Consider the following 25541-nt stretch of genomic DNA (forward strand, 5'->3'; position numbering starts at 1 on the left):
AGGATGTAAGCAAAAGTAATCTTTGGAGTTTAAGTCTTATAAAAACCCAGCTCTTTAAATAGGGACAGCAAAATTAAAAAGGTACTGATCCCTTTTCTGAATTCATGTTGGTAGGAGATGCATGAATAAAGGACTTAAAACAGGTACTCTGCTTTCTCTCAGTGCATTAAGCAAATGTCAAGTTCATTTAGATGTGATAATCTCATCTAAAGATAAGGGCAAAGAGTGAGTTCATTGATTCTCTTGTAGTTTTCTTATATATGTGTAGAGTCAGTAATGAGTTTTTTTCTTAATGTTTAGATCATAAATGAGAGAATAGCTGAATTCTCTCTTTCGGAATCCCAGAGAAGTGTGTGTGCTGTGCTGAGCTGCTGCCAGGGCATCCTCTCGACGCCTGCCCTTGCTGTCATCTACACGGCTAGGCAGGAGCTGATAGTGGCGTTGCTGAGCCAGCTGTGCTGGTTGGCCTGTAGGCAGCCGGAAGGAGCCGTGGTGGCCCAGTTATTCGAGGTCATTCACCTGGCACTTGGCCACTACCTCTCGATCCAGCAACAGCAAGTCAACCCAAGACGTGCCTTTGGGGAGGTGACTGGGCACTTGCTCCAGCCCTGCCTGGTCCTGAGGCACTTACTCTCGGGGGGCACGTGGGCACAGGCTGGGCAGGGTCAGCTGCGGCAGGCGCTGAGCCGGGATGTAAGGAGTCAGATTGAGGCCATGCTTCGAGGTGGAGCTTTTCAGCCCGAGTTACTCTCGTCCTACAAAGAGGAGCTCTTGGACCAGCAGGAAGGGAACAAGAAGATAGGGGCCATGAAGAATCTTCTAGCTCCTATGGACACTGTGATTGCCAGGCTGGTAGATGCTGGCTACTGTGAACCATCCCTTCATGCTGCTGTTGTAGCCAACTCAGTGGCCTTGCTGTATAAGCTCTTTTTAGATTCTTACTTCAAGGAGGGGAACCAGCTTCTCTGCTTCCAGGTACTCCCCAGGCTGTTTGGCTGCTTGAGGATTTCGCACCGGCAGGAGGAGCAGCTAAAAGCTCTGGCCACATCAGATTGGACCACAGAACTCCTGGTTGTAGAACAGCTGCTCAACTCAGTGGCCAACAACAATATCTACAACATTGCTGCTGATAGGATCCGGCACGGAGAGGCTCAATTCCACTTTTACCGCCGTTTGGCTGAGCTACTGATAAACCATTCACAAGCATCTGTGCCGGCCTGGTTCCGCTGCCTCAAGGCTTTGATGTCTCTGAATCATTTGATTTTGGAGCCAGACCTGGATGACCTGTTGGCTTCAGCTTGGATTGATGCAGAAGTGACAGACTTTCGAACCAAAAAAGCACAGGAGGCACTTCTTCACACTCTCTTCCAGACGTATGTCAAACTGCGACAAGTGCCGCGGTTGTTTGAGGAGATTCTGGGGGTGATCTGTCGTCCAGCTGCTGAGGTGCTGAGGCAGCCTGTGCTGACCTCGGGCCCCTCCAGGGTGCTTAGTGAGTGCCTCCTGGAGTTGCCTCCGAGTCAGATCTTGGACACATGGTACCTCGTGTTGGAGAAGTTCCAGTCTTTGGTCTTACCTTATTTGCGGGGTGATGCTGACATGGCCTTGAAGTCACTGTCCCTGAGCTCACTGCTGCACTGCATCATGTTCAATATGAGGAGCCTGGACAGCAGCACCCCTCTGCCCGTCATCAGACGAATGCAGTGCACGATGGAGAGGATGCTCCGAGAGCTTGTGAGGCCCCTGTTGGATCTTCTCCTGGACCCCCAGGGCCCAGAGCTTGAGCTCTGGCTACAGAAGATCAGTGACTCTGCACTCTTGCTCTCTTACACTTGGGCCCAGGTTGACGCCATGCTCAGTATAAACTGTAGCCAGTATCACTCTGTGTCTGGGGCTCTTACAGATGTTGCTGTAGAGATCTCAAACCTCCCCTTGTTGCTCCCAGGTGTTGAAACATGCCATTGGAAGAAGATAGAAAAGTTTACAGCTCAGTTTGACTCTCTTGGCAGGTATTGTTTGGAACAGCTCTACCTGCAGAAAATGAAAAGGACTTTAATGCAAACTAGTTTCCAGTCTGAAGAAGCCCTCTGCAGTTTGAAGTGTGATGCTGCCTACATTCTTGGTTCTGGCAGAGAAAGCTTGAATCGAGGGACAGCAGCTTCCTGGGATGGCCAGGCTGGGACAGTGAGTGCACTCACATACCCTGTAGCTCACTGGCACTTGATTGTGTCGAATCTCACAATTTTGATATCCTATCTTTGTCCAGATGATGTGAGATCACTGGCCAGTGTGCTGCTAAGAACTTTACCAGTGAGCAAAGCCCAGGAAGGCTCAGCAGATGAAGAGCCAAGCATCACACTTGAGAAAATATCCAGCGCTGTCCTTCATAGCCCTCTCTTTCCAGAAATGCAGTCCCTTCATTCTGCTTTCTTAATATGCCTAACTGAAGGATGTACTAGCATCCTGTGTTCTGGGGTCCAGAGTGACCCGAGTCTTCTCAGTCAACAACTGCCCTGGCTTTTTGAAAAGGACCACATGGTGGTGGCTTTTTGGGAAAACAGATTTGCAAAAGTCGGACCTGAAAGTGTAGAACCAAAAGGAGAAATTGCCCAAAACTTACTGTCCTTGGTCAAGAGTGACTTCCCCATTCAGCTGGAGGGAGAACAATTAGAGAGCATCTTGGGACTTTTGGAAGTTATTTCTACTCTGCAACTGGACAGCCTCTTGACTCCCTATCATGTGCATTATTTTCTTTTATTATTGTCCGTGGCCATCACCAAGCTGGGGAGCTCTTGCTCCTCCTCACTGACCCTCAAGTTTTTGATGACTTGCTACCGGCTTCTTGGTTACCTGCAGAGAGGGAAAAGTGCTCGCTCAGTGCTCAAGATTATGTATGTTAGTGATATTTTTGAGATTATGTTGACCTCGTTGTTCAAAGCCAGTAGTAGATTTCCTGTTAATATGGATGACCCCTCTTGGTTGGAATTCCTCCAAGTGATAGGGGCATTCTTAGAACAACTAATGCAGATGCTTATCCAGATGAAGCTCAGCTTGGTGCTCAATTTCAGGAAAATCACTGGATTCCTCCACAAACTGTACACTGAAGCAACTGCAGGCAAACAGGTGGAAAATCAGAATCCTTGGGGCCGGCAGCTCCTTCTGGTATCTTTAACCAAGTTGTGCCAAGTCCTGGGGCCTTTTGTCAGAGAGCGGAAGCAGCAACATGAGGCCGCAGAAGCGCTGTCCGAGCTGCTGCAGAAGGCCATTCTGCACACGGGAGCTGTGCTGCAGCTCTGCTGGGTACAGGGGGCCCAGGGCCAGCGCCTTCCCTCCGTCTTCATCGCATCGGTCAGCACGCTCTTGGAGGCGGATGTGGGCCAGCACTCCAGGCACAGGACAGAGATTTCCCGGATGACAGACAGGATGCCACTGTCCCATACTGCCTTCTACCAGAACGTTTACTCTCAACTACTGTCAGAGTTGCCGGCTCTTGCAGGAGACAGTCAGTGTTTCCAGGCGGCCATGCGGTTTTTAACTCTGTTCTTTTTGGCCCCAGAACTACATCCCAAGAAGGATTCTGTTTTTACCTCCATGTTTCATTCTGTGAGAAAAGTTCTTGCAGGTAAGGTATTTTCTCTTGAGCTAATTCTGTGCTATACAGCTTTTGGTAAAAGCAAGTAAGCCACTGGCAAGGTGAGTGCCCCCCCATCCCCCCCCCCCCTTTTGGAACAGGTGTTCATTTCAGAAGGTACAGGCCAGTGAGCCAGGAGGAACCCCTCCCCCACCATCCACTCCCAGGAACTCATTTCTAGTATCTGCATTCTCTGCACGGATAAGCAGTGACCCTCACAGTTCTGCTTTGTACACAAATAGTAACCTTCTAGGTATATTGTTTGGCACTTTAGTTTTTCATTTATTTTGGAGATTGTTCTAGGTTATAGTTTTGAAATCTATTACTTTTATCTTTTTTAGCCTTTATCTGTCCTGGCCCTGGATGGGCAACATGTATAATTTCATCCTTCTTAGTAGGCTCTTTTGTATCTGATTTTCAGTGCCACCTTCAGTGACTTAAGAAAGATCTAAAACTTGTCAACTTAAAAAATGCAACTGACTTAATTTATAGGGAATGTCATAAAATTCCTTGAGGGCCAGACTCCCACTCCTAGTCTCAGTGTGGTGCCTGGCCATCATTGGGCTGTGGGTGCTAATAGGGCAGAAGCTTAGCTGTCATCTTGGTCTTTAAGTCTGATGTCATCCTTCTGGGCCAGCCAATCAGGACTGCAAACCTAGCCCACGTCTTTGTGCAGAAGCGTTCAATATCTGCTATTCCCTAGCTCAAAGGCCAATGGGCCAGATTTGTCTCTGTTTCAAGATAGCACTGTTTCAAGTTGGTGAGGTTTGTTTTCTTTTTGTTTTGGTTGTTCCTGAGGGGTTGGGCTTAGGACAGTCCTTAGAGGTGAGGCTGGGGGGTCCCTAGCTCTCAGAACGAATGCCGACTTCTGTTTCTCAGTGGAGAAGCTGTGACAGGCTGGGAGGAGCCACAGATGGGGCTGCAGGCGTGCTCAGATACAAGAGCGTAAAATAGGGCCTTGTAGGAAGCAAAGCTGCCCAGGCCAGCGCCAGAACTGAAGTGTTGAGGCCAGAATAACACTGCTGTTGTTTCCCTTTCAATAGCCTTTCTATCCCCGCCTTGATTGTGGATTGACTGAAAAGGCTTTCGTGTCACATGTTCTGTCTTATTATGTCAGCGACTCTTTTAGGGAATGGTGTTCACCTTAGTGGAGGCTAGAATTTAGTCTTTTATTAACACTAGTTACAGTGTCCTAAATGAGTCATCTAAGAAATGGCAGCTGGTGGTCTGAAGCTCTGACCTCTGTTCCCCTTTGTTAAACAGATCCTTCTTTTCCCTCCAATCCTCTTGACTTGAGGTGGCCTCTAAGTCCTAACTATATGTCCGTGGACTTGGGGCACCTCTGGCTCCAGGGACAGAGCCTCAGTTGTGGCAGTCAGGGGGCCGAGGCCATCTGCCCCGCTGGCCCTCAGACCATGGGCTCAGGTGTTGCTCTTGGGTCCAGGCCTCATAGCCTTGAGCTGCTAGACTTTGTCTAGAAAAGGGACTGGAGTGAGAGGTCTGGAAGAAATGCCTATTGAGGAGGGCCCAAAGCTTTGAGTGGGGAGAGGGAGAGTTAAGGTGGCTATGGATAACCAGAGTGTGGCCCTCTGTGTCCTCAGGGGTGTTTCAGGTAGGTTTCCCCTCGTAAAAGTGAGCATTTGTTAGGAATGCTTTCCAACAGTAGAATAGACTACTTCAGTTCAATCACAAAAAAACAATTACTTTTACAAATGTTTCATATATATGTGGAGCCATGTTCTACTCTGGACGTGAATGCAGTGTTGATTTTGACCTATCTAATCAAGTAAACAGACATTCACACAAATCACACAAATTGCAGAACAGTGAAATGCTGTCAAGTACACCAGAACTAGGGGACTGTGGGTTGAGAGTGTGTATAGGCAAAGCAGTAGTTGGCAGCGGCCTTTGAGGGATAGGCAGGGTGGGTGGAGACAGTGGGGAGTGCTAATGTTGAGCCTTCCATGTGGCGGACACTCTGCAGTGCTCCTTCTTTTATTTGCCAACCACGGGAGTTAGTGCTGTTATGCCCATTTCACTGATGAGGGAATGGAGGCTCAGAGAGCTCATGAGTCCAGGATCTTACAGCTTGTAGGACACTTTCGGGCCGAGGTCTTTAACTCTCAAAGCCTGTTGTCCCCTCCACCCTCAGTACTTACGAAGTGAGCGAAGACTGAGACATGGGAAGGTATTCTGGCAATGTGGAACAGTCTGGGCTGAAATGTGGCTGGGAAGGTAAGCTGGCATCAGACAATAAAGGGCCTTAAATGCCCTGACTTCGGGCTGTAGTATGAAGCCCTGGGGCCATTAGAAGTCTTTCCCGCATCAAGGGGCGCCTGGGCGGCTCAGTCGGTTAAGGGTTTGCCTTCTGCTCAGGTCATGATCTCGGGGTCCTGGGATCAAGCCCCACATCGGGCTCCTGGCTCAGCGGCAAATCTGCTTCTCCCTCTCCTTCTGATCTCTCTTGCTCTCTCTCACTCTCAAATAAATAAATAAAATTCTTAAAGAAAAAAAAGAAGAAGGCTTTCCCGCATCAAGTGGGAAACACCTGGATGACTGAGGCAGATAGGCCCTGAAAGTTTGGAGCTCTTCTAATGTCTTCGACATTCCCATCTCTCTCAACGTACCATGCCATGCCTGTGTCCCTACTGATTTTACAAAAGAATACGGGCATGCCTAATTTTATTGTGCTCTTCTTTATTGAGCTTCACAGATACTCTGTTTTTTACAGTTTGCAGGCTTGGGGCAGCCTTGCTCAGGCAAGTCTGTTGGCACCATTTTTCCAGCAGCATTTGCTTCTTTGTATCTCTGTCACATTTTGGTAAATCTTGCGATATCTCAAACTTCTTTGTTATTACATTTGTTATGATGATCTGTGATCAGTGATTAAGACTCAGAAAGCTAGATGGTGGTTAGCATTTTTCAGCAAGAAAGTATTTTTAAATTAAGGTACGTGCATTGGATTTTGGACGTAATGCTATTGTACACTTAGTAGACCACAGTATAGTGTAAACGTAACTTTTATCTGCTCTGGGTAACCCAAAAATTCATTTGATTCATTTTATTGCAATATTTGCCTCATTGCGGTGGTCTGGAACTGAACCTGTCCTGTCTCTGAGGTACACCTGTACAAGGAAAGTAGAAAAAAGTATAGAGAAAGTAGCAATCACCTGTGTTCCATAGTCCAGCGTTCAGCACTGCTGACCATTGTCATCATCCTCTCAGGCTTTCCCCTTCCCTGTGCTGTGTGTGCACTCTGCACAGGTCAGCTGTGTGCAACAGAGCACTATTGCTCTGTGGCATGTGCCCCGCCTTCTCTGCTTGCTCCATGAGTATTTCCATTGCCTCTCAAATCATGACTTTTAAGGGCTGGGGCCCCATTCATCATGTGGTTATTCTAGTATATTTCACCTGCCCCTTTTCTATCATATCTCAGCAGTTTTGGTTTCTTCTCCACACAGATCCTGCAGTTCCAGTTGAGGTAATTCAGGATATTGAACCTCATTTGGGAGTCTTGTTCACCCAGATGTTAGAAGTTGGGACAACAGAGGACTTTAGGATGGTGATGCGGTGTATTCTCCAAGGATTAGACATCAGTAACATGTGGAAAGCTGATCTGCAGGTGGGTACTCCTTTTCTCCCTTGTATGGCAGGCACATAAATAATAGCTCAAATGGGGAGACTTATTTGAGATGCGATGTCACCCCTAAAATTAAACACATAAGATCAAACCCCAAGGGGGTGTTTATGGAGGTAGCCCTGGCCTGTGGAGAGGCCTGGGACTTTAGTATAAGGGGGCCTTATTTTTTAAAGAGGAACTTTTTCAAATTACAGCTATGTGTGCTTATTATATGAAATATAAAGTATTGTATATTTATAATTGACATATTAAAAAAAAGCCAAATTTTGCTCATCTTATGTAAGACATCTCCCATCGTACTTTTTAAAAATTTTACTTCACTTGGTCACATAGCCCTGATCCTGTTTGAAAATCACTCCGATTAGCAAGCTGCCCTGCAGTCCTTTGCACCTTAGTTTATTTGGTAGTTGCTAATAAAGCCCTGCATTTGCATTTGGCATTACATATTTTGGAGAGCCTCTCTATGGAGCTTACATGCTGGAATTTGGTCTGCTAAACAGCCCTGTGCACTGGACTGGTCAGATGTCCCTGCTTGCACAGGAAGAATGTCACAGAGCTAAGTATCTCAGAGCCAGCAACACAGCCCATGTCTTCTGGTTCTGAGCTTTTTCTGCCCCATGAGTGGCTTCTTGACTTGTGGTTATAATCAGCACTCAAGCTTGGGTTTTGATTTGGACGGGAGGAGAGCTGGAGAGGGTAATCGAGGCCACAGAGGGACAGCAGGGAGAACTCACATCTCCTGTATGTGAGCAAGGAGCCCCAGCTGGACCAGAGCCACTGCTCTGCACCAGTCCCCTCCTCATTGTCCGTGGCACTTTCCCCTCTCTCTGGAAGTTTTCATTGTGTGCATTTGCAGCACGATTGGGCCCCAGCTTTGAGAAGGCCTCACTGTAGATTTCTATTTAAACCAGTCAGTCAGAAGGTTTATGGAGGAGGCGAGGCTGGAGCCTGAGCATTCAGAGCTGGAGAGGATTTGGATGGGGGGCCGTTGCTATGGAGAGAGGGAGGAGGGCGTTGTGTGCACAGCAGGGCAGAGGTGGTGTGGGTGTGAGAGGTAGACAGTAAGGGAGGCACCAGTGTGCAGGCCCTATGTGGGTACACACGTCCTGCAGGTGGGCAGGAAAGTGAGCCCCCAGCTCGGGAGAGGGTGGGGCTGCTGGGGGGGGGTAGCCATACATAGGGGTATGGCTAATCAGGGAGGGAGAGATGGGAAAGAAGCTGAGAGCAGAGGGCTGAGGCCAGAATTGTATGGGTTGTGGGGCTGCGGTGTTGGGGGGGAAGGGCTGGCACGAGGCTGAAATTTGATGGTGTAAAATGCCAGCAAGGGTTGGATGTTTATTGACATAGGCACTCAATAAAGTGAGTTCCCTTCCCACATAGTTCCTTCCTCATGGTTTAAAACCATCACCTGCAATCGTAGCACTTAGTCTAATTGTTTCACTTTGTCCCGGTTTTCCCCTGACTCCTCCTATTATCCACGAGCATGTGCTGTTCTTGCGTAGGTAGGTTATAGCTTGCTGCCTCTTTCCACACTATCTTGACAGGATGGGATCTCTGTAATTAGGTTGCTGTGTCCATGTGTGGCCTTCTTTTATTTCACTATCCTGGCTCATTTGCATGCTTGGTTTAGTGAGATGCTACTGAAAAGGCCTCCCCTTGGCCATAGTTCTGCTCATCTTATGCATTTATTTCCTGTCTGCCTGGTGGTGGAAGGGTCCTCACCCTCAGGACTGAGCCCAAACCAGGTCTTGTCCATGCCCCGACACCAGGGTTCTAATGGTTTCTGCTCTCTCTTTTCAGCACCAGTGACGGGGTTTCTTCCCAAGATGGACTTCTTAAGAGAGAGCTGGCTATTTCTGCTAAGTTTTTATCCCTTTTCTCTCAGGCCATTTTGTCAGCTGTTACATTGACCAGGTTGCTCCTGAACTGCCCACTCGGCGGAGAGAAAGCGAGTCTGTTCTGGTGTGCGTGCCCCCAGATAGTCATGGCTCTCACTGTGAGTACCCTTGGGCGGTGCCCTTCATCTCACTTCATCTCATTACCCCTGTTCCTCTGCAGACAAAAGGCTGCATTTTGGCTTCTGCCATCTCTGGTTTTATGCAGAGTATGTTTCTGGGCACTCCGTCCTGATGATGGCTGCCAGCAGGATGCTTTTCTGTCAGTGTGTGTACTGTATGTGCTTTTGTGTGTCTGCAAACGCTGGTGTCAGCTCCAGATGTGATGGAGAGGTGGTGTGAGGGGGTGTCGAGGAGCCCGGGAAGCATTAGGCAGGCAGTAATAGGAGGCGTGCAGTGATAAGATGGCGCTCCTGTGGAAGCCCATTGAATGTAGATGAGATGAGAAGGAATTCTGGGGCTTTCTTTTGTCCCCACCAAATTCTGTGGTCAGTTTAGTGCATTTGTTCATTTGTAGGGGGGTTGTATATGTTTAAAATCTATGATATAGTGAGAAAAGAATGGCTTTATAGAATGGGACAGTAATGTTGCAGATAGATTATTGTTGAATTGTTAACCCAATTGTTAAATTTTGGCACCTGGTGAGTATACATGGCAGTCACATGACTTTTTGTTTCACTAGCACAAAAACCTAGTTTTGATTGGGACTGTCTGAGTGTTTTTGCCATCTGGAGAGTCTCCAGTCAGTATTCTTGCACTTGGGTTTGAAAGATCAATATCTATTTTACCATGATTATCAGCTTTAATTCACTTGTGCCACCTGAGAGAATTGCCCTGGATTAGCATCTTCTCAGGGCAGAAGGACCTAAGGGGTAAACATATTGTTCCCTCCTATTCTGTTTTGTTGCTTTGTTGTTTTCCTGGGAATCTGCATTAGTGGCTGAATCTCATCTTTCCCTGGTGTGTGTAGTAGGTGTCAGGAGGCAGAGTGCAGGGAATTGTGGGGGGGAAGAGGGACTCATGTGTTAGGCAATCAGTGTCGGTGGTGTGCACAGTAGGGCTGCATTAATAGAGACAGTAGGCTAGAAACCACATAGGTAAATCTAAAAGTAGATTTACCAGCATGAAGTCAGCACAGTTGGAGTCCCCAGGCCACCGGAGCGCTGTGTGAGGCCCCAGCAGGCTGCATCAGGGCTGCTATTTACACCTGTAGCCTGAGGACGAGGGTGACAGGTGAGCTCTCCCAGGTTAGGGGGGTAGAACTTTGAGTTAGCCTTCATCTTGAGCCTGTTCTCTTTATTCTCTAGAACAGTAATTGAACATCTTAACTAGAGCTGATTTTTTTTTTTTAAAGGTCTTATTTATTTATTTGTTGGAGAGAGAGAGAGCAGAAGAAGGGGGAGCGGCAGGCGGAGGGAGAGGGAGAAGCAGGCTTCCCGTGGAGCAGGGAGCCCGATGCGGGGCTCGATCCCAGGACCCTGGGACCATGACCTGAGCTGAAGGCAGATGCTTAACGACTGAGCCACCTAGGCGTCCCTAGAGCTGATTTTTAAGAAATGTAACAAATGAACTTTAATTATAGATACTTACAACTAATCATCTTTTTGGGAAAATATTGTTATGTATGTCTGATGTGAAGTTTTCCTGTTCTGAGAAATTGGATGAGTCAGCTCTTGTAAGAAGTTCTTTCTCTTCGTGGTTGATGAGTCCAACAAAAAGCATGGACCAAAATGGCCAAGTCCTCAGTAGGTCGCCTTCAGAGATTGAACATTGGCCTTCTTTTTTCAAAGTGCTTTCTGACCGCATAAGTACATTTTGGACATTCTTACCTTTGTCTACTTCAGTTTTTATATTCTTTCTTTAGAGAATCGCCTTCATTTTCTTTCCTTTGTTCCTTCTTTTCCTGTAGCTGCAAAACCGAGAGGCTTGTCAGGAGCAGCCTGTGCCCCTGGCGGTTGTGGGGCCTATTTTGGACGTCCTGGCGGCCCTGCTTCGACAAGGGGAGGAGACCATCAGCAACCCGCACCATGTCAGCCTGGCCTTCAGCATCCTGCTGACAGTCCCTTTGGACCACCTGAAGCCCCCTGAGTATGGGAGCATCTTCCTGCGGGTGCACAATGTGCTCTTCTCCATTCTGCAGTGTCATCCGAAGGTGAGAAGGAGGAGCAAGGCATGAGGCAGGGTAATTTCAGCAGCAGTAGAGCTTTACTATTGGAGGATAATAAAAACAGTGATTTGCTAAGCATGCTTTTTGGTTCCAGTAATGTCCAGGGTCACAGTGGTTTCTCAGGTACAAAAATGTTTGATCTTCACATCAGGCTGTTTGAGTTTCATCTTTGTTGGGTCTGACACTTAGATAGTGTTTGTATACTAGCTATTTAAGGAAGCTCATTACAAATTGTTCTGTTTTTGCAGACCACACATTTAAAATCTCACTCATTTGCTTAGATGTCTTCATGGGTTTATAACTCAGATGGGTGTAGGGAGTGAGGCTTCCTGAGTTCCAGTTTTATAGTATGCGACCTTTGAAATTAAACTGAGTAGGAATAATTGTCCCACAGAAAAGATTCAGCTGCCATCTGTTGAACATTTGCTATGTGTCTCATTTCACCCCTACAGCAAGTCTGTAAAGTAGATGGTAGTCCATTTTATTGATAAACTGAGGCTCAGAGCTGCTAAGTGATTTGACCAATGCCGCCCAGCTGAGTCTAAATCTTAGCTTCAGGACTGTTGATACTTTGGCCCGTGTTCTTTCTACTGCACCACTGCTGTGCATGTGACGCGTGGGATGTCATAAATAAGATATACACACATACACAGGCACATTCAAATATTTTTAAGTGTTTTAATGTTCTCAAGGTAGAGACCTGATAGCAGCGCCATTTTTAAAAAATTTATTGTCTGGTAAACTAAGCACTCATGACACTGGGCTTCACTCCAGTGCCTTTGGCCCTGCCTATCTTGTGAGCATCTTTGTTTTAAATCTCTCTGCTGATTGTTAGATTTTTATGTGACCATACAATATAAGTGCAATACATATCAATTACAAACTGAAATTGCCCATCTTGCAAAAGATGCAGGATTTCATGCAGTTGATGAAAAGTAATATTAGAAAGCAGTGGGAATCTCCTGCAGAACCATTGACAAATGACCATTTAGCAGAATTAGACAATTTAATGAAAGGAGAAAATTGACAGGGATAATGACATGGTGTTGCAATAAAGAATGATGTGACTAATAATCACACTCCCACTCACTGTCTGTGGGTTAGAGTGGGGGATGGGGGCCCCATGTGGTGCATGATCACACTGTTGGCCCTGTGCATAGTTGAGTTGATAAAAGCACCAGGCTAGAATCTGCTTAGGTAAATCTAAAGGGGATAGCATGAGGTCCGTTCAGCCAGTGTACCCAGCAGAACGATCAGCAGCTGGTGCCATATTAAGCCAGGGTGTGAACTCAAATAGTCTGGCTCTGGATTTGTGTGCTTTTAATCAATATGATAGCAGAGGCTTACGAGGGGACCTTAGGAAATTTGATGAAGCTCTGCAATACTTTTGCAAAAATGACTTCTTTCAGAGCATGCTGTGGATGTTGGTAATTTGATGTAAAGAACGGGATGTTATGCTATCAGGAATTTGGTTGGATAAATTATACCAAAGGAAAAAATCTCAACTCTTGATTTAGTCTTTGTTCAGCAGGACTGGCCGGTAGATCTTTAAAGCACTGTTGGATATGTTCTGTGTCTGTATGGTCCAGCACAGTAATCACAGGCCACATGTGTCTTGACCACTTGAAATGTGGCCTAGAAGCTGTATGACTAGGAACTGAATTTTAGTTAGTTAAAGTAACCTCATGTAGCTCATGGCTGCTTTATTGGGTAGTGTGTTGTTTTGATCATGATCTAAAAGGTGGTTGCATATAAAAGAAACATGTTTTAAAATTTTCATATTATTCTTCAAGATAAAACCCAACCAGACCTTTTCATCACTAAAAAATGAGAAGTTTGGGTCCTTCTTTTAAATGGATTTGCTTTATGTAACCTCTTTCTAATGCCAGTTACACTTGAATATGTTGCTATTGTTGCTTCTGTTATTTATTTCTACCCATTTCCAGAATGCACTGGTAACAGCTTATAGTAACAGATTAAGTGGATTCTAAACTGAGATCACTCCATTAGATTCCTAAAGTTAGAAGCCCTATCCCAAACCATTAAAACAAATGTTAAAGAGTCAAGTAAGGTGGGTGAGCTATTTCCCTAGAAAGTTCAGGCAAAAAGAAGTTGCCACGCTGTTTTGAGCATCCTGATAGATATGGTTAAGCAGGAAATAAACATGCTCTCCTTTAAAGTAGAGACAAACCAAGAGACTCCTAATCATAGGAAACAAACTGAGGGTTGCTGGAGGGGAGGGAGGTGGAGGGATGGGGTAACTGGGTGATGGGCATTAAGGAGGGCATGTGATGTAATGAGCACTGGGTATTATATGAGACTGATGAATCACAGGCCTGTACTTCTGAAACCAATAATACATTATATGTTAATTAATTAAATTTAAATAAGAGTTTATTTATTTTTTTTAGATTTTTATTTATTTGACAGAGAGAGACAGTGAGAGAGAGAACACAAGCAGGGGGAGTGGGAGAGGGACAAGCAGGCTTCCCGCTGAGCAGGGAGCCCGATGTGGGGCTCAATCCCAGAACTTCTGGGACCATGACCTGAGCCGAAGGCAGACACTTAACGACTGAGCCACCCAGGCGCCCCTAAATAAAAGTTTAAAAAAATAAAGTAGAACTTGAAATAAGCAATTACATGTTTTTATATTCTTTTTTTCTATTATTATTACAGGTGATGCTGAAAGCCATTCCTTCCTTCTTGAACTGTTTCAATAGATTGGTGTTTTCAGTTATGCACGAAGGGAGGCAGAAAGACAAAGGTAATTCAAAGTAACAGTATCACATACATGATTTCAAATGTGTTTATCTTGTGATGTCTCCGGCCTCCTATGTTACAGAAAATAAAACCACTCAGTTGAGTTTAAGTAAGAAATGTTCAGATCATTAAATGAATACCCAAAATAATTTTCTAAAAAATTTCAAGCTGTCACCATTTTTTTTTTTTTTTTGCTATGTCCAAAACAGTGAGTGCATTTGTGATTTTCTAATTGAATAGTTCTTTTCCTGGGGGGGGGGGGGGTGAAGTATCTAGATTCAGGAAATGTTTATTCTCATGTAGAGGGGTTATAAAGTGACAAGGGGTGCCTGGGTGGCTCAGTCGTTAAGCGTCTGCCTTCGACTCAGGGTCCTGGGATCAAGACCCGCATCGGGCTCCCTGCTTGGCAGTAAGCCTGCATCTCCCTCTCCCACTCCCCCTGCTTGTGTTCCCTCTCTCGCTGTGTCTGTCTGTCAAATAAATAAATAAATAAAATCTTTAAAAAAATAAAAATAAAAAAAATAATAAAGTGACAATTCCGTTCTTGCCCTAAAGGAGTTCCTAGTTTGATGGGGAAATTAAAGAAGAACGGGCAGTTACAGAGCTATTTCATTTTATTAAAGGGATGAGGTCTGGCAAGTCATCATTTCAGTCTTATCTTGGCAAGGTTGTGTTTGTTTACCAATGAAGTGAGCTGCCATATGGTGATAGCATAAATTATGTGTACAGCTTGTTTTCAGCCTTGAAGGTTGTTGATTCTTGCTAAATTTCTAATTTGGGGGAGAGTCTCATTATTTAAAAATTTGCATATAAATTGAGGTGGTCTATATTGTGCTGTTTCAAATTTGCATAGCGTGGTACCTGATGGAATGCTCTGGGACCAACAAGGAGGGCTTTATAACTCAACTTGGAGGGTGTCCAGGAAGAGCCTGTGGCAGCAGTTCTGGACTAACTGGAAACATATGAGTGGTACTCAGCCCCCCTCCCCGCTGAGTGAACCACTTTGATGGGTTCGGACTTGTAGATTTATGCTACTTAAACCAAGTAACTATTGAGAAAAGAGAAAAGGTATAGTTAACACTGGACTATAATTCCCAAATTATTCTGCCTGGTTTTGAGATCAGTCAGTGGCACAATGAGGTCTTTTGCTTTCTCCCAGGCCTGGTGCAGAGCGATGTAATATTGGTGTCAGTGTAAAATTGTGACTATGTTTAGGAACAGGGTAGGGAAACAGGTTCCATCTCCCAAGCTAGCCTTGGTCAGTTGGTGGTGGTTAGCTGTAGCATTGTGTTGAGGCCCCTAAGGTCGTGGTCCTGTTTGAGCTCAGCAAGAAGAATCCCTGTTTTTACTAGTGATGTCTGCCTGGACAGGAGATGGGAAATGGCAGTGTAGGGAAGGCTCTGGTCCAGCCCTTGCTGAGCAGTGGGGGAGCAGAGCCCTTGTCACACGCTGCCACAGGCATGTCCCGCGTGTAGTCGTACACGTGTCCTTTGTCGTGTGTCCTGAGGGAGTGTGGGGGCATGTTTCACGAGCGTGGCTCTGCTGTGTCCATGTTGGTGCAGCTCAGTTACCTCCCATCTGCCAAGACTCGGTTCTCTGATGTGTTCATAGCTTAACTGAGTAGAGTTTTAACTGTTTACTCTTCTTATTGGTATCTAATGCACTCTTAATAACCACACATTAACTGTGTAGCTGAAATAATAAATGCCAGGTATTCACTGAACTGCATATATGTGCTGAGCACTCTGAAAAGAGGGAAGAAATGGTACAGAGTAGATATTCAAGTGCTTCACTAAAGTACTTGCCTGTTGAAATGTCCAGTGAATATTAGAAATTTATATAATTTCATAAAATTATATTGTATCTAGAAAAATTGCATGTATGTAACATGTTTATATATTCAAGGTTTTAAGAAGTCTTATATCTGAGTCTTATATCTGTCTGCCTGCATGATATCTGAAACATAAGGAGGCAAAGGTATAATTAGGCCATCTTATCTTTAAAGTCCTATGATGTAAAAAACCATATTTTTTAAAGATAATTTTCTAATTTAAACCTTTCTTATACACCTCCACCTTTTTTTAAAATACAGAGCAATCATAGATTTCATCTTAAAATTTTTGATTCTTCTAGACTCCTAAAAAACACACGTATTCGAGTATTTTAAGTGTTCTTTTCTTTGTAATACAGATAGATATTTGGACATCTCTCCCTCATTCTGTCTGTGGAATAAGACAATTAATGAGTCTGGGAAAAAGGGAAGACTTGAATAATTTTCAGCTGTATTAAATGTATAAAGTTAGAAGGGTTAAAATGCATGGGTTTTGGACTAATCAGTTTGGAAACACTTTGCTTCCACAGGAAGCACAGATGATCTGTCGGTGGTCCTTGAGTGTGCCCGCCTGGTGGAAAGGATGTACAGCCACATTGCAGCTCGGGCCGAAGAGTTCACGGTGTTTTCCCCCTTTATGGTGGCCCAGTATGTCACGGAGGTGCAGAAGGTAAACAGCTTGCCCCGTCTCACCAAGTGCTTTCATTTGTAGTCCTTGGTAGCAGGGCTTCTCAACCATAGTGGCATGCGATATCTTGGGCCTGATGGTCCCGAACCATGCATCGTAGCAGGCTGTCCTGCCCATCTGCAGGATTCCGCAGCAGCCCTGCAGGGTTAGCAGGATGACTGAGTGAGGCGACATTCAAAGGGCTGGTGGTGCCTGGTACCTAGAAGGCGCTCCGTGACGGCCAACTCTCCCTTCTTGCTGCAGCACAAGCTCTGGGGCCTGTTTTAGTCAGTTTCTGGAGTAATGAGCGAGCTGAAATGCTTCCCAGGTTTAAGAACAGGAGCTCTTCTAGGGCTAGGCTTAATGGTGACGAGGAAGAAGGGTCTTGGGACCCCCAACAGCAGGAGTTCCTTGGTTTATCCTCTTGGAGTGCATGGTGCATGTGAGTCAACTGCTCTCAGACACTCAAAGTAGATGACGTGGTAGAGATACTGGCAGATTCATTCAGCTCCTTTAAACAAAAGTATCTTTGTCCTATTTAACCTGACTCTTTGATTTCATATTCTGGATAATTAATTCATTGTTCAGCAGTGGTCTCACTTTGGAATGTTAGCATGTTATTTCCAAAATTCCACAAGACCCTGTGTGACCCCTGAAGTGAAGACTTCATATCTTACTTGGTTTAAATTGAATGTCAGAGGCTTAGAGTACAGTATGTTTCTGTGTGTATCTACTTTTGCAGGTGTAGATATATACATCTGTGTTGTTTATGTTGCTCTCAGTAGAATAGCCCTCCTTTGTAAATCTTGTAAGAATAATGTTAAAACCGCTGGTAAACTTGTTACGTTAAGAGATTTCTCAAGGGAGATTGAGCTGAATGAGCTTTCTCAGAAAATCTGGTGTTGCATCCATTTTCATTCTGACCCTCTTTCAGGATGAATCTAGAACTCTTAAATAATTTTCAGGCATGCTGGCCCTGCTTGCCTCAGCCAGTGCAGATGCCTGTCATGTGGGTGGGCACTTGGCTGCGTTTGAGAGGGCTGGGGTGGGGGTGGGGGGGCTGTAGGATGCACCCTGCCCCGTGGGTATGCACGGGGTCCTCACAAGGCATGGTGTGTGGAGGGGTGGGGGCAACATGTGAGGACCCCTTCAGGTCAGCCTTTGAATGAAAGATGGGCTTCGTGTTTGGTTTCCTTGGAATTTCTTAGCGTTTTTATAGAATCTTGGTATTTCACAGGCACTCAAGTCATTGATATGTAAGCCTTTGCTGAAAGAAAAGCTGGCATTATTTTGTGTTTCAGTGAAAAATAAAATGAGAGATAGTAATATCACTTAACTAAGGGCCAAGAAGAGAGGTGATAATTTGAACCCTTAAAGTCACTAACTATTATTCTGAGATTTATTTTATGAAAAGTCTCTGGTTTCCTGGCTTCATTATTCATGTCTAATTTATGCTTCTCAGTTATTTTTTTATTTTTAATCTTGCAAGTCAAAGGCCTTGGGAATTATCTAAGGCTGTAGCATCCCAGAATTCATTGGCAAGAGTCTATGTTTTATCTTTCATTTGTTTTTTAACTCAGTAATGAAGAAAATATTCCATATGTATTAGAGGCTTCTCCTGAGAACTGGAAATATTTCCAGACCGGAAAGACATTTGTAAGTTTAATTAAATGCTAGATAGCTAAGTGAATCTCCTTTGCAATCTCCTGGTAGTCCTGTGGAGTGGGTATGGGTGAAGGTCTGGCAGTGACCTGGTGAGACCACATCAGGCAGGACACGCAGTGACTACTACAGACCTTGTACCCTCCATGCAGTAATGTGTCACGGTGGGGATGTGCCAGGGGAAATCCTGGGCACTGGTCTCTTTCATCCATAGATCAAACTTACATCTATCTATGTTGACAGCCTAGAGTAAATAGTTTATACTGCCTATCCTGTGTAAGGTCCTTTTATGCTGCTTAGAGATCTTTTCATTCGTCGGTCGGTGATCTTAGTGTCATAGAAACTGAGTTTTTCCCCTTTGTTTTATAAATAAGTGGGCTGAAACATAAAGATGCACAGTGGTTGTGTAGGCCAGATACTGCAGGCCTTCCTGTGACCCAGCAGGGCTGTGTGCTCGGCGCCGTCCTTCGACTGAGGAGCCCCCGTGTGAGGGAATGGTGGAGCTCGTGGGCCCTGGCCTCTGACTGGCGGGCTTCAGCTCTCCATGCTGTCATTGAGACAGTTACTTCCGCTCCTTTGCTCTTGGAAGTGGAGTTATCTGTTTAGTGAGTGCTGATTAGATGAATAAATGAGTGGTCAGCTTACAGGGTCCTCACTTGGCTGGTAAGATTCAGGACATATTTGTTTTTTTGTTTTGTTTTATTTTTCCTTCCTTCTCTAATGCCTTTCACTGAAATCACAGACAGTTCCACCTTCAGTCCTTGAGTGTTCTTATCATCTATAAACAGTAAAACTTAAGATGATTGTCAGAAATTTTTTGAGCTCTCATGTGAAAATGACCGTAACTGAGAAACAGCACCATCTTAGTGACAGAAACAGACTGCCTCTCTAGGTACAGGCCTCCCAGGGGTTGCTTTGGTGAATCCGACTTCTCCGAGTGAATGCCATATATCCTCCCCAGAAGCTATGTGTTTGCAGAGGGGCTTTCACTCTTGTAGGCCCTTAAGACATTAATAAAGAATCTGCCAAATCCCTGGCCTGTCTGCCGGAACCTTCCAGTTGCTTTTTGGTTTCAGCTCCTGGGGTATTCAGACGGTTCAGTGCCAGGTTCAGCTGCAACCTGAATGGTTGTGGCAGATGCGTGTAGAGCCTGCTCTGTTGGTCTTTTTGTCTAGACAGTAGTCTGAATCTCTGATCTGAAAGTCTGTGCGCAATATCCACCAGTACAGCCCAGCTGGAGCCAGACTGCCCACTCTTCCTTCTGTTCCCCAGGTTTTAGTTAACCCAGAAGAGAGAAAGGGAAGAAAGACATCTCTAGTCTCAAGAACCGATTCAGCCATTCAGGGGCAGTTAGAAATTCAGGTCCCATTGAGCTGTTGTTGATAGAAATAAAAAGATGTATTAAGTGTAATCATAAATCACATCTGATTTGTTTGGATATGATATGATCTAATTACTAATATAGGCCTATCAAAGATCCGTTTGCGGAGTGTCGGAGCCCACCCGGCCGCCTGCCTTGCTGGCAGGGGGCGGGGGGAGTCAGTCACAGTGAACATTGCTGTCCTTATCCCATGTTAGTGCAGCTTCCCATGCGATTGGTCATGGTGAAGGATTTGGCACAGTGTGCAGGTGGCTCTCATAAGATTTGTAAGTTTAAAGATTCCAGTTTTTAAATGCCCCTGCTAGGCATCATTCACCAAATAGCAGAGCTACCCCTGTGATTTTGTGAGGTTTTATTCCAGGCTTTTGTCACTCGAGTTGGCTTTTATTTCCCTAAAACACAAACTTTTAAGATACAAATATTTATTTCTGTGCAAAATGGTAATTTAAAAGGGATGTCTTTTCTCAAGTTGGGGGCCGAACTTGAAACTCCTTGTCAGGTCTTCGGAGGGCTTGGTCTGTGTGTTTGCTCTCACAGAGGGCGTGTCCTTTGACAGGTCACCTTGTATCCGGCGGTGAAGGGCCTTCTGCAGGAGGGCATTTACCTCATCCTGGACCTCTGCATTGAGCCGGACGTCCAGTTCCTGCGGGTCTCCCTGCAGCCAGGGGTGAGAGACATCTTTAAGGAGCTGTACAATGATTATGTGAAATACCACAAGGCGAAACATGAAGGAGAGAGAAGATACACGGTTTGAGGCTGTGTTCCGGAAGTGCTGCTGGCGTTACTGTGGAGTGGCTTTGACTCTCTGGTCCAAAAGAGCTGGAGAAGGAGAGACTGAAGGTGTTCTAATTTGTGATGTTGAGATATGTGGAATACACTTTGCGTTTATATAATGTATACTGTATTTTATAGCCATGTTTTTCATACTGAATATTTTTTAACATATCTTTTTAAGCAGTATGTATTGCAAATAGAATCCTGATAATTGACCCCAGAGTAAGGTGAATTTAATAAAAAAAATTGCTGAATCTCTCTTGTGGCCGTTCCAAATGTAATTCTTGACTCTGTCATCCAGTGGTTTGGTGTCTCTTCTCCCAGGGGGAAACTACCTAGGTGCATGGCTATATAATTAAATCCCATTTAAATATCTTTGCCTTTTATATTCTCCAAGTAACATGGGCAGTGTTCTTGAAATGTCACTTGCTCTACCTTCCCTCCAAGTATACCTTCTGATGGGGGCTGGGGACAGTTAGAGCTTTGAGACACTGAGGTGCATTCTCCGGGGCAGAGGTGGGCAGCCTGTGTGATGTGGGTCCACCTCTTCAGTGCTCCATTATCCTGCCTGCTCTGCTCTTCCTGCTTTAGCTCTCTCAAGTTTATTTTGGAATTGTTTTTTTTTTTTTCAGTCTAAGAAATACTCTTTTTTTAGTTACTTAAGCAGTATATTTTATTGTAGTAATCTCAGAAAATAAAAATGAAAAAATTTAACAAAACACCCCTAGTATCAGCTACACGGAGAGCCTCTATCATCTTGAGTACCTTGTTTCCATCTCTTTGCTGCGCAGCTATTTATCTGTCTAGATACACATATAAGTAAATACATAGTTGCCAAATTGGATCTTAAATGCATTTTTGTTTTGTTTTAGTTACTTAGCTTTTTCCTATGTAATACTGCAGTAACGTCTTTGCGTCCATAAAGACATTTGACATACTTTTTAATGGCTGCATAGTCATCCATTGAGTAGTTACAGCTGTTTAATAAATCTCCCATGGTTAGACGTCGGGATCTTTCCAAACTTCCTTTTACACATGGTGCTTGCAACTGACTCTTTCCTTCTATCTTTACTTCCATAAGATGAACTCCCATAACTGTATAGTTTGTCAAAAAATCCTATGCAGTTTTAAGGATTTATAGAAATATTACCAAATTACCTTCTAGAAAGTGTACTAGTTTATTTTCTCACCAGTGAATCAACTTTAATTGATTCTCTTGGTGTTATGTTTCCTTGATAGAGAAATGTTATTTTGTCTTGAATTTCTTTAGTTAGCTGGAGATTATACGTTTTTCATAGTCACCATTTTTATTTCTTACATAAATTATATTTATGTAATTAGGTTTCTTATGTAATATTAACCTGTTTCTCAATTGGAATATTTTTCTTACGCACTATGTTTGTGGAATTTATGTTGGAATTCTCCTGAAGTACAGACTTAAATTATTTGAAGGATCATACCTAAACAAAAGGCTTGTTTTTACCCTACTTTTTCAAGCACGTATAATTGGAACAGACAATATAAAATGGATTTTTTTGGCTACCTAAGAGAAATAGCTCATTTTTCATGCCCCAGATTTGATTTTGTTTCTTGCATCGGCTGACTGAGTTGAGGAGATGGTTCTGCTTTGCATGCTACATGCTTGATCCGTTTCCTTCCCTCTGTCTAGACAGTATGTGTGTAGGGGTTTCTAAGCTCTGGTAACCCAAAGTGGATTCAGGTGGTCTGGCATCTTTTTGCTTAATATGCTGTATTGATGAGATTTTGTTTCTGTGCCCCATTCCCTGAAGAATCCTCTAACTGTAAGAGAGGTTGATGATGTTATTTCTTGTTCACACCTGGAGATGGTATGTTGGGGCAAGCAGGTGACCTTTCAAGGACACAGGCTGTAAACAAAGCTGGAATTAAAACCATGTTCTTGGTTTTACCGTTTTGGTCAAATGCCCAGACAGGAGGGTCGCTGGTCTCAGAATTCCCTCATGAAGTTGTAACTATTTTTTTCTGCCAGGAGCCCACCGTGGCCAGAGATTAGCAGTAATTGGTTTTCTCCTGCCTCGGGAATGTTCACGGAGTGCAGACCAACACGGAGCAGTTCCCCGGGCGTCCTCACGGTGGCACTGCGGGCCGCAACTGAGGGCCCCTCCCGTGCCTCATCGAAGCCAGCGCAGACACCTGTGTATAAAGTGCTCCCTGGAACGAGGGGAACGAGGGAAAGAAGGCTATCAGCCCTGTGGCCTTCCTGCACAGTTCTGCAGTATGCCTGTTCCTGAGAAACGCTGTGCCCTCTCCTCACCGTCATTGCTCGGGGAACTCTAAACCTCCCTCAGGAAAGAATAATTTTCAACTCTATTTTGCTGATTAATGGGGAAGAGGAGACTTTTCTTTTAGTGGTAACAAGGGCAGCTATGCTCTGTATTTTCATTTGATTGGAGTAGATCTCACGGGCAGTGAGACCTGGCCCAGGCTAGGTGTCTGCAGGGCAGAGCGGGAGGCTTTCAGGGTGACAGTGAAAGACTTGAGCAGGACCTCATCGGATCCGCCGTGGCACCAAACGCCTCTGTACTGTAGGGCCCTGGCTGTACATTCATTTCACAAGTGCGCATCACTTTCTTCCGTATTCTGCCAAGTGCTGGGGCCATACTCCTGGCCTTCATAGAGCTTGCTTTCTGGCAGGGGATGTGGACAAGGAGCCAGCAATCAGATAGGCACGATCATCCGGGGGTGTGGTCACAGGGATGGGAAGCAGAGAAAACAAGTTCAGGGGCTGGTGGGGAGGAGGCCATCCTGGGGAGGTGACATTTGAACTGAGACCTACCTGATGGAAGGGGAGGGGCTTTTAGGGAGGCCTGCTCTGAAGTCACTTGTCAGACTGGTTTGGGCAGAGATAAGGCACCTGAAGGGAGGGGCCAATGTGGGGGAAGTTGGGATAGAGGAGGCTTAATTGTGGCGGGGGGGGGGGGGGGGGGGGGTGGCGGGGGGGCACTGTCTGGGATGGGACTTTGCAGGAGCCACTGGGGAGGTGCTGGCTGGTAGAGGAGACACTGCAAACTGTCCCCTTCCCAGCCTTGACCTTGACCACCACCCATGGACCACAGTGGGTAGGTCTTAACAGCCTGTCTTCCTCTTCACCTTCCTGAAATGCGGACCTTCCACACGATCTCCTTTGCTTTCTTGCCACACCCTCTCTGCTGCTTTGGAAACTGCCTGATGCTGTGGAAGGAAAAGGCTTAAGAAGAAAACACGTCAAGGAGAGCATGTGCAGACCTGGAAGTGTTGGGGTCGAATTGTCCAAAGAGTTCACATTGATTGCTCATGTGCCAGGCTACAGCCCTGTCTCTTTTGTCTAATAAGCTCCCATCTTTATGCTTTCAGTCTCGTAAAATCCACCGCAGAGGCAGCAGTCCTACCTGGGTTTGATTCTTCGTTCCCTGTTGTGTCTTCTCAACACTCTCCCTTTCTCTTTTTCATTCTCCTCTCCCTTCTGAGGGGCTCAAGTTTCTTTCTCTTTTCCTTTTCCCGTTCTTCCTTTCCTGCTCAGCCTGTAGGTAACCATTGTCTCTCTCATGAGTGTGATTTCTGTCGGCCACCTGGGCCGTGGGGCCTGAGGGATCTTTCGTCCCCATATTGTTGTTCGGGACACTGCTGCCATCCGCAACAGCAGCTTCTGCTCCAGGCTCCTTGCCAGCCGGCTGCGTCTATGCCTGCAGCTCCCAGCTCTCTGCTCTGTCCCCAGTCTCCCATCTTGTTTCCTCCTGCTATCCTTTGTAGCCTCAATGTCCCCAGTGAAGACCCTTTTGACACTCTGGCCTCACATTTCCAGGTCTCCACCTCTGCTCTCCTTCAGCCATCAGTCTCTCCAAGGAGCAAATGTCCCCTCCCCCTCTGTGCCACCTTGTCTCAGTCTGCCCTCTTGTCCCTCCACCCAGCTTATTCCCTGTTGCCACTGTGTCCACCATGCCCGTATTCCCTTCCGTGTGTCTAGCATCTCCCTCCTTTGGCTGTTGTCACTTTGTCAAGCTCTGGAGATGCCCCTGGTTATCCTCCTGTGTTCGGCGCCCCCCACCCCCACCCCTGCCCTACTCCAGGGGGACAAGCTTTGTTGCTAGAGAGGGTAATAGGATCCTGGTGATGATTCTGCACAAAACCCTGTTATCTTCTCAGCTGGGTCCACCGGTTTGGAGGAAAATACCTTTCTTTTTTTAATCAGGGGAAGAAGCATCCATGAGGCAACATAGTTTTGAGACGTTATGAGTTAGTGGTGATGGGTTTATTGTAGGGTTTTAGTATGAAGTTCTGGTTGATTGTAGAACATAAATCTATGGACAAGAGAAAGTGGTCTGTAAGATGCTCCATAATGGACATAACCGTTCAATGTCCAGTATTCTGTGGACATGCAGCGTGTGCTGGTGTTCCTTCTAAGCCCTCTTTGAGCTTGTGTCACAGATGAAATGAGTCAAACAATCTGTTTCCAGTCTTTTCACCATATTCCTTCTGTCTCTTGAATCTCTGTCACTTTCCTTTCTGTTTATAGACACACACAAAATACCCTTAATATAAAAAAATTTGAGTATTATTCCTGTTATCCTCCCAAATCACCGTCTTGACTGCCAACCAAATAGGAGTAGCTTACGTTTGTTGTATCATCTTGATATTATCTTGATAATCCTCCCCATTGAAACTGCCCTGTGAAAGGTAATTGGATCAATTTTAACCACCCAATGTCATGGCTGTCTGGTTGGTCCTTGATCTTGTTGGTCTTGAGGCACCTTTGGTTTGTTGGGCCCACCATTAGCTTCTCTGACTCTTCCATTTCTGGGGACTCCCATATCTCTGATGCTTTCTTACCTCCACTGGCTCCTTTTTCTCTCCCACGCTGAAATGTTCGTGTCCCCCAGGATCAGTCCTTGGCAGTTCTCTTTTGACCTTCTCCCCACCCCCACCCCCCCTTCCATTCCTCTGATGTCACCACTTGCCTCTGTGCAAGATTCTCTCAAATTGCCCGATTTGTTTCTCTCTTTCTCTCTCTTTCCTTCCTTCCTTCCTTCCTTCCTTCCTTCCTTCCTTCCTTCCTTCCTTTCTTTCTTTCTTTCTTTCTTTCTTTCTTTCTTTCTTTCTTTCTTTCTTTCTTTCTTT

The 25541-nt window shown here is 45.3% G+C and overlaps 1 protein-coding gene across 6 annotated transcripts in view; it reads left to right on the top strand.

Moving 5' to 3' along the window:
* Positions 1-25541, top strand: part of URB2 (URB2 ribosome biogenesis homolog) — a 118118-nt gene that overhangs the window by 7482 nt on the left and 85095 nt on the right. For 4 of the 6 annotated variants that reach the window (XM_036072404.2, XM_036072405.2, XM_078077692.1 and 1 more), the window contains exons 4-10: positions 301-3622; positions 7093-7253; positions 9157-9267; positions 11076-11318; positions 14010-14097; positions 16455-16594; positions 20191-20666. In XM_036072404.2, the coding sequence (XP_035928297.2) occupies positions 301-3622; positions 7093-7253; positions 9157-9267; positions 11076-11318; positions 14010-14097; positions 16455-16594; positions 20191-20388 (4263 nt within the window). In that variant the 3' untranslated portion in view covers positions 20389-20666. Of the gene's footprint in view, positions 1-300; positions 3623-7092; positions 7254-9071; positions 9268-11075; positions 11319-14009; positions 14098-16454; positions 16595-20190; positions 20667-25541 lie in introns of those variants that run through there. The other 2 variants (XM_078077694.1, XM_078077695.1) reach the window with 2 other exon arrangements.

Source organism: Halichoerus grypus, chromosome 7, assembly GCF_964656455.1.
Source record: "Halichoerus grypus chromosome 7, mHalGry1.hap1.1, whole genome shotgun sequence".
NCBI lineage: Eukaryota > Metazoa > Chordata > Mammalia > Carnivora > Phocidae > Halichoerus > Halichoerus grypus.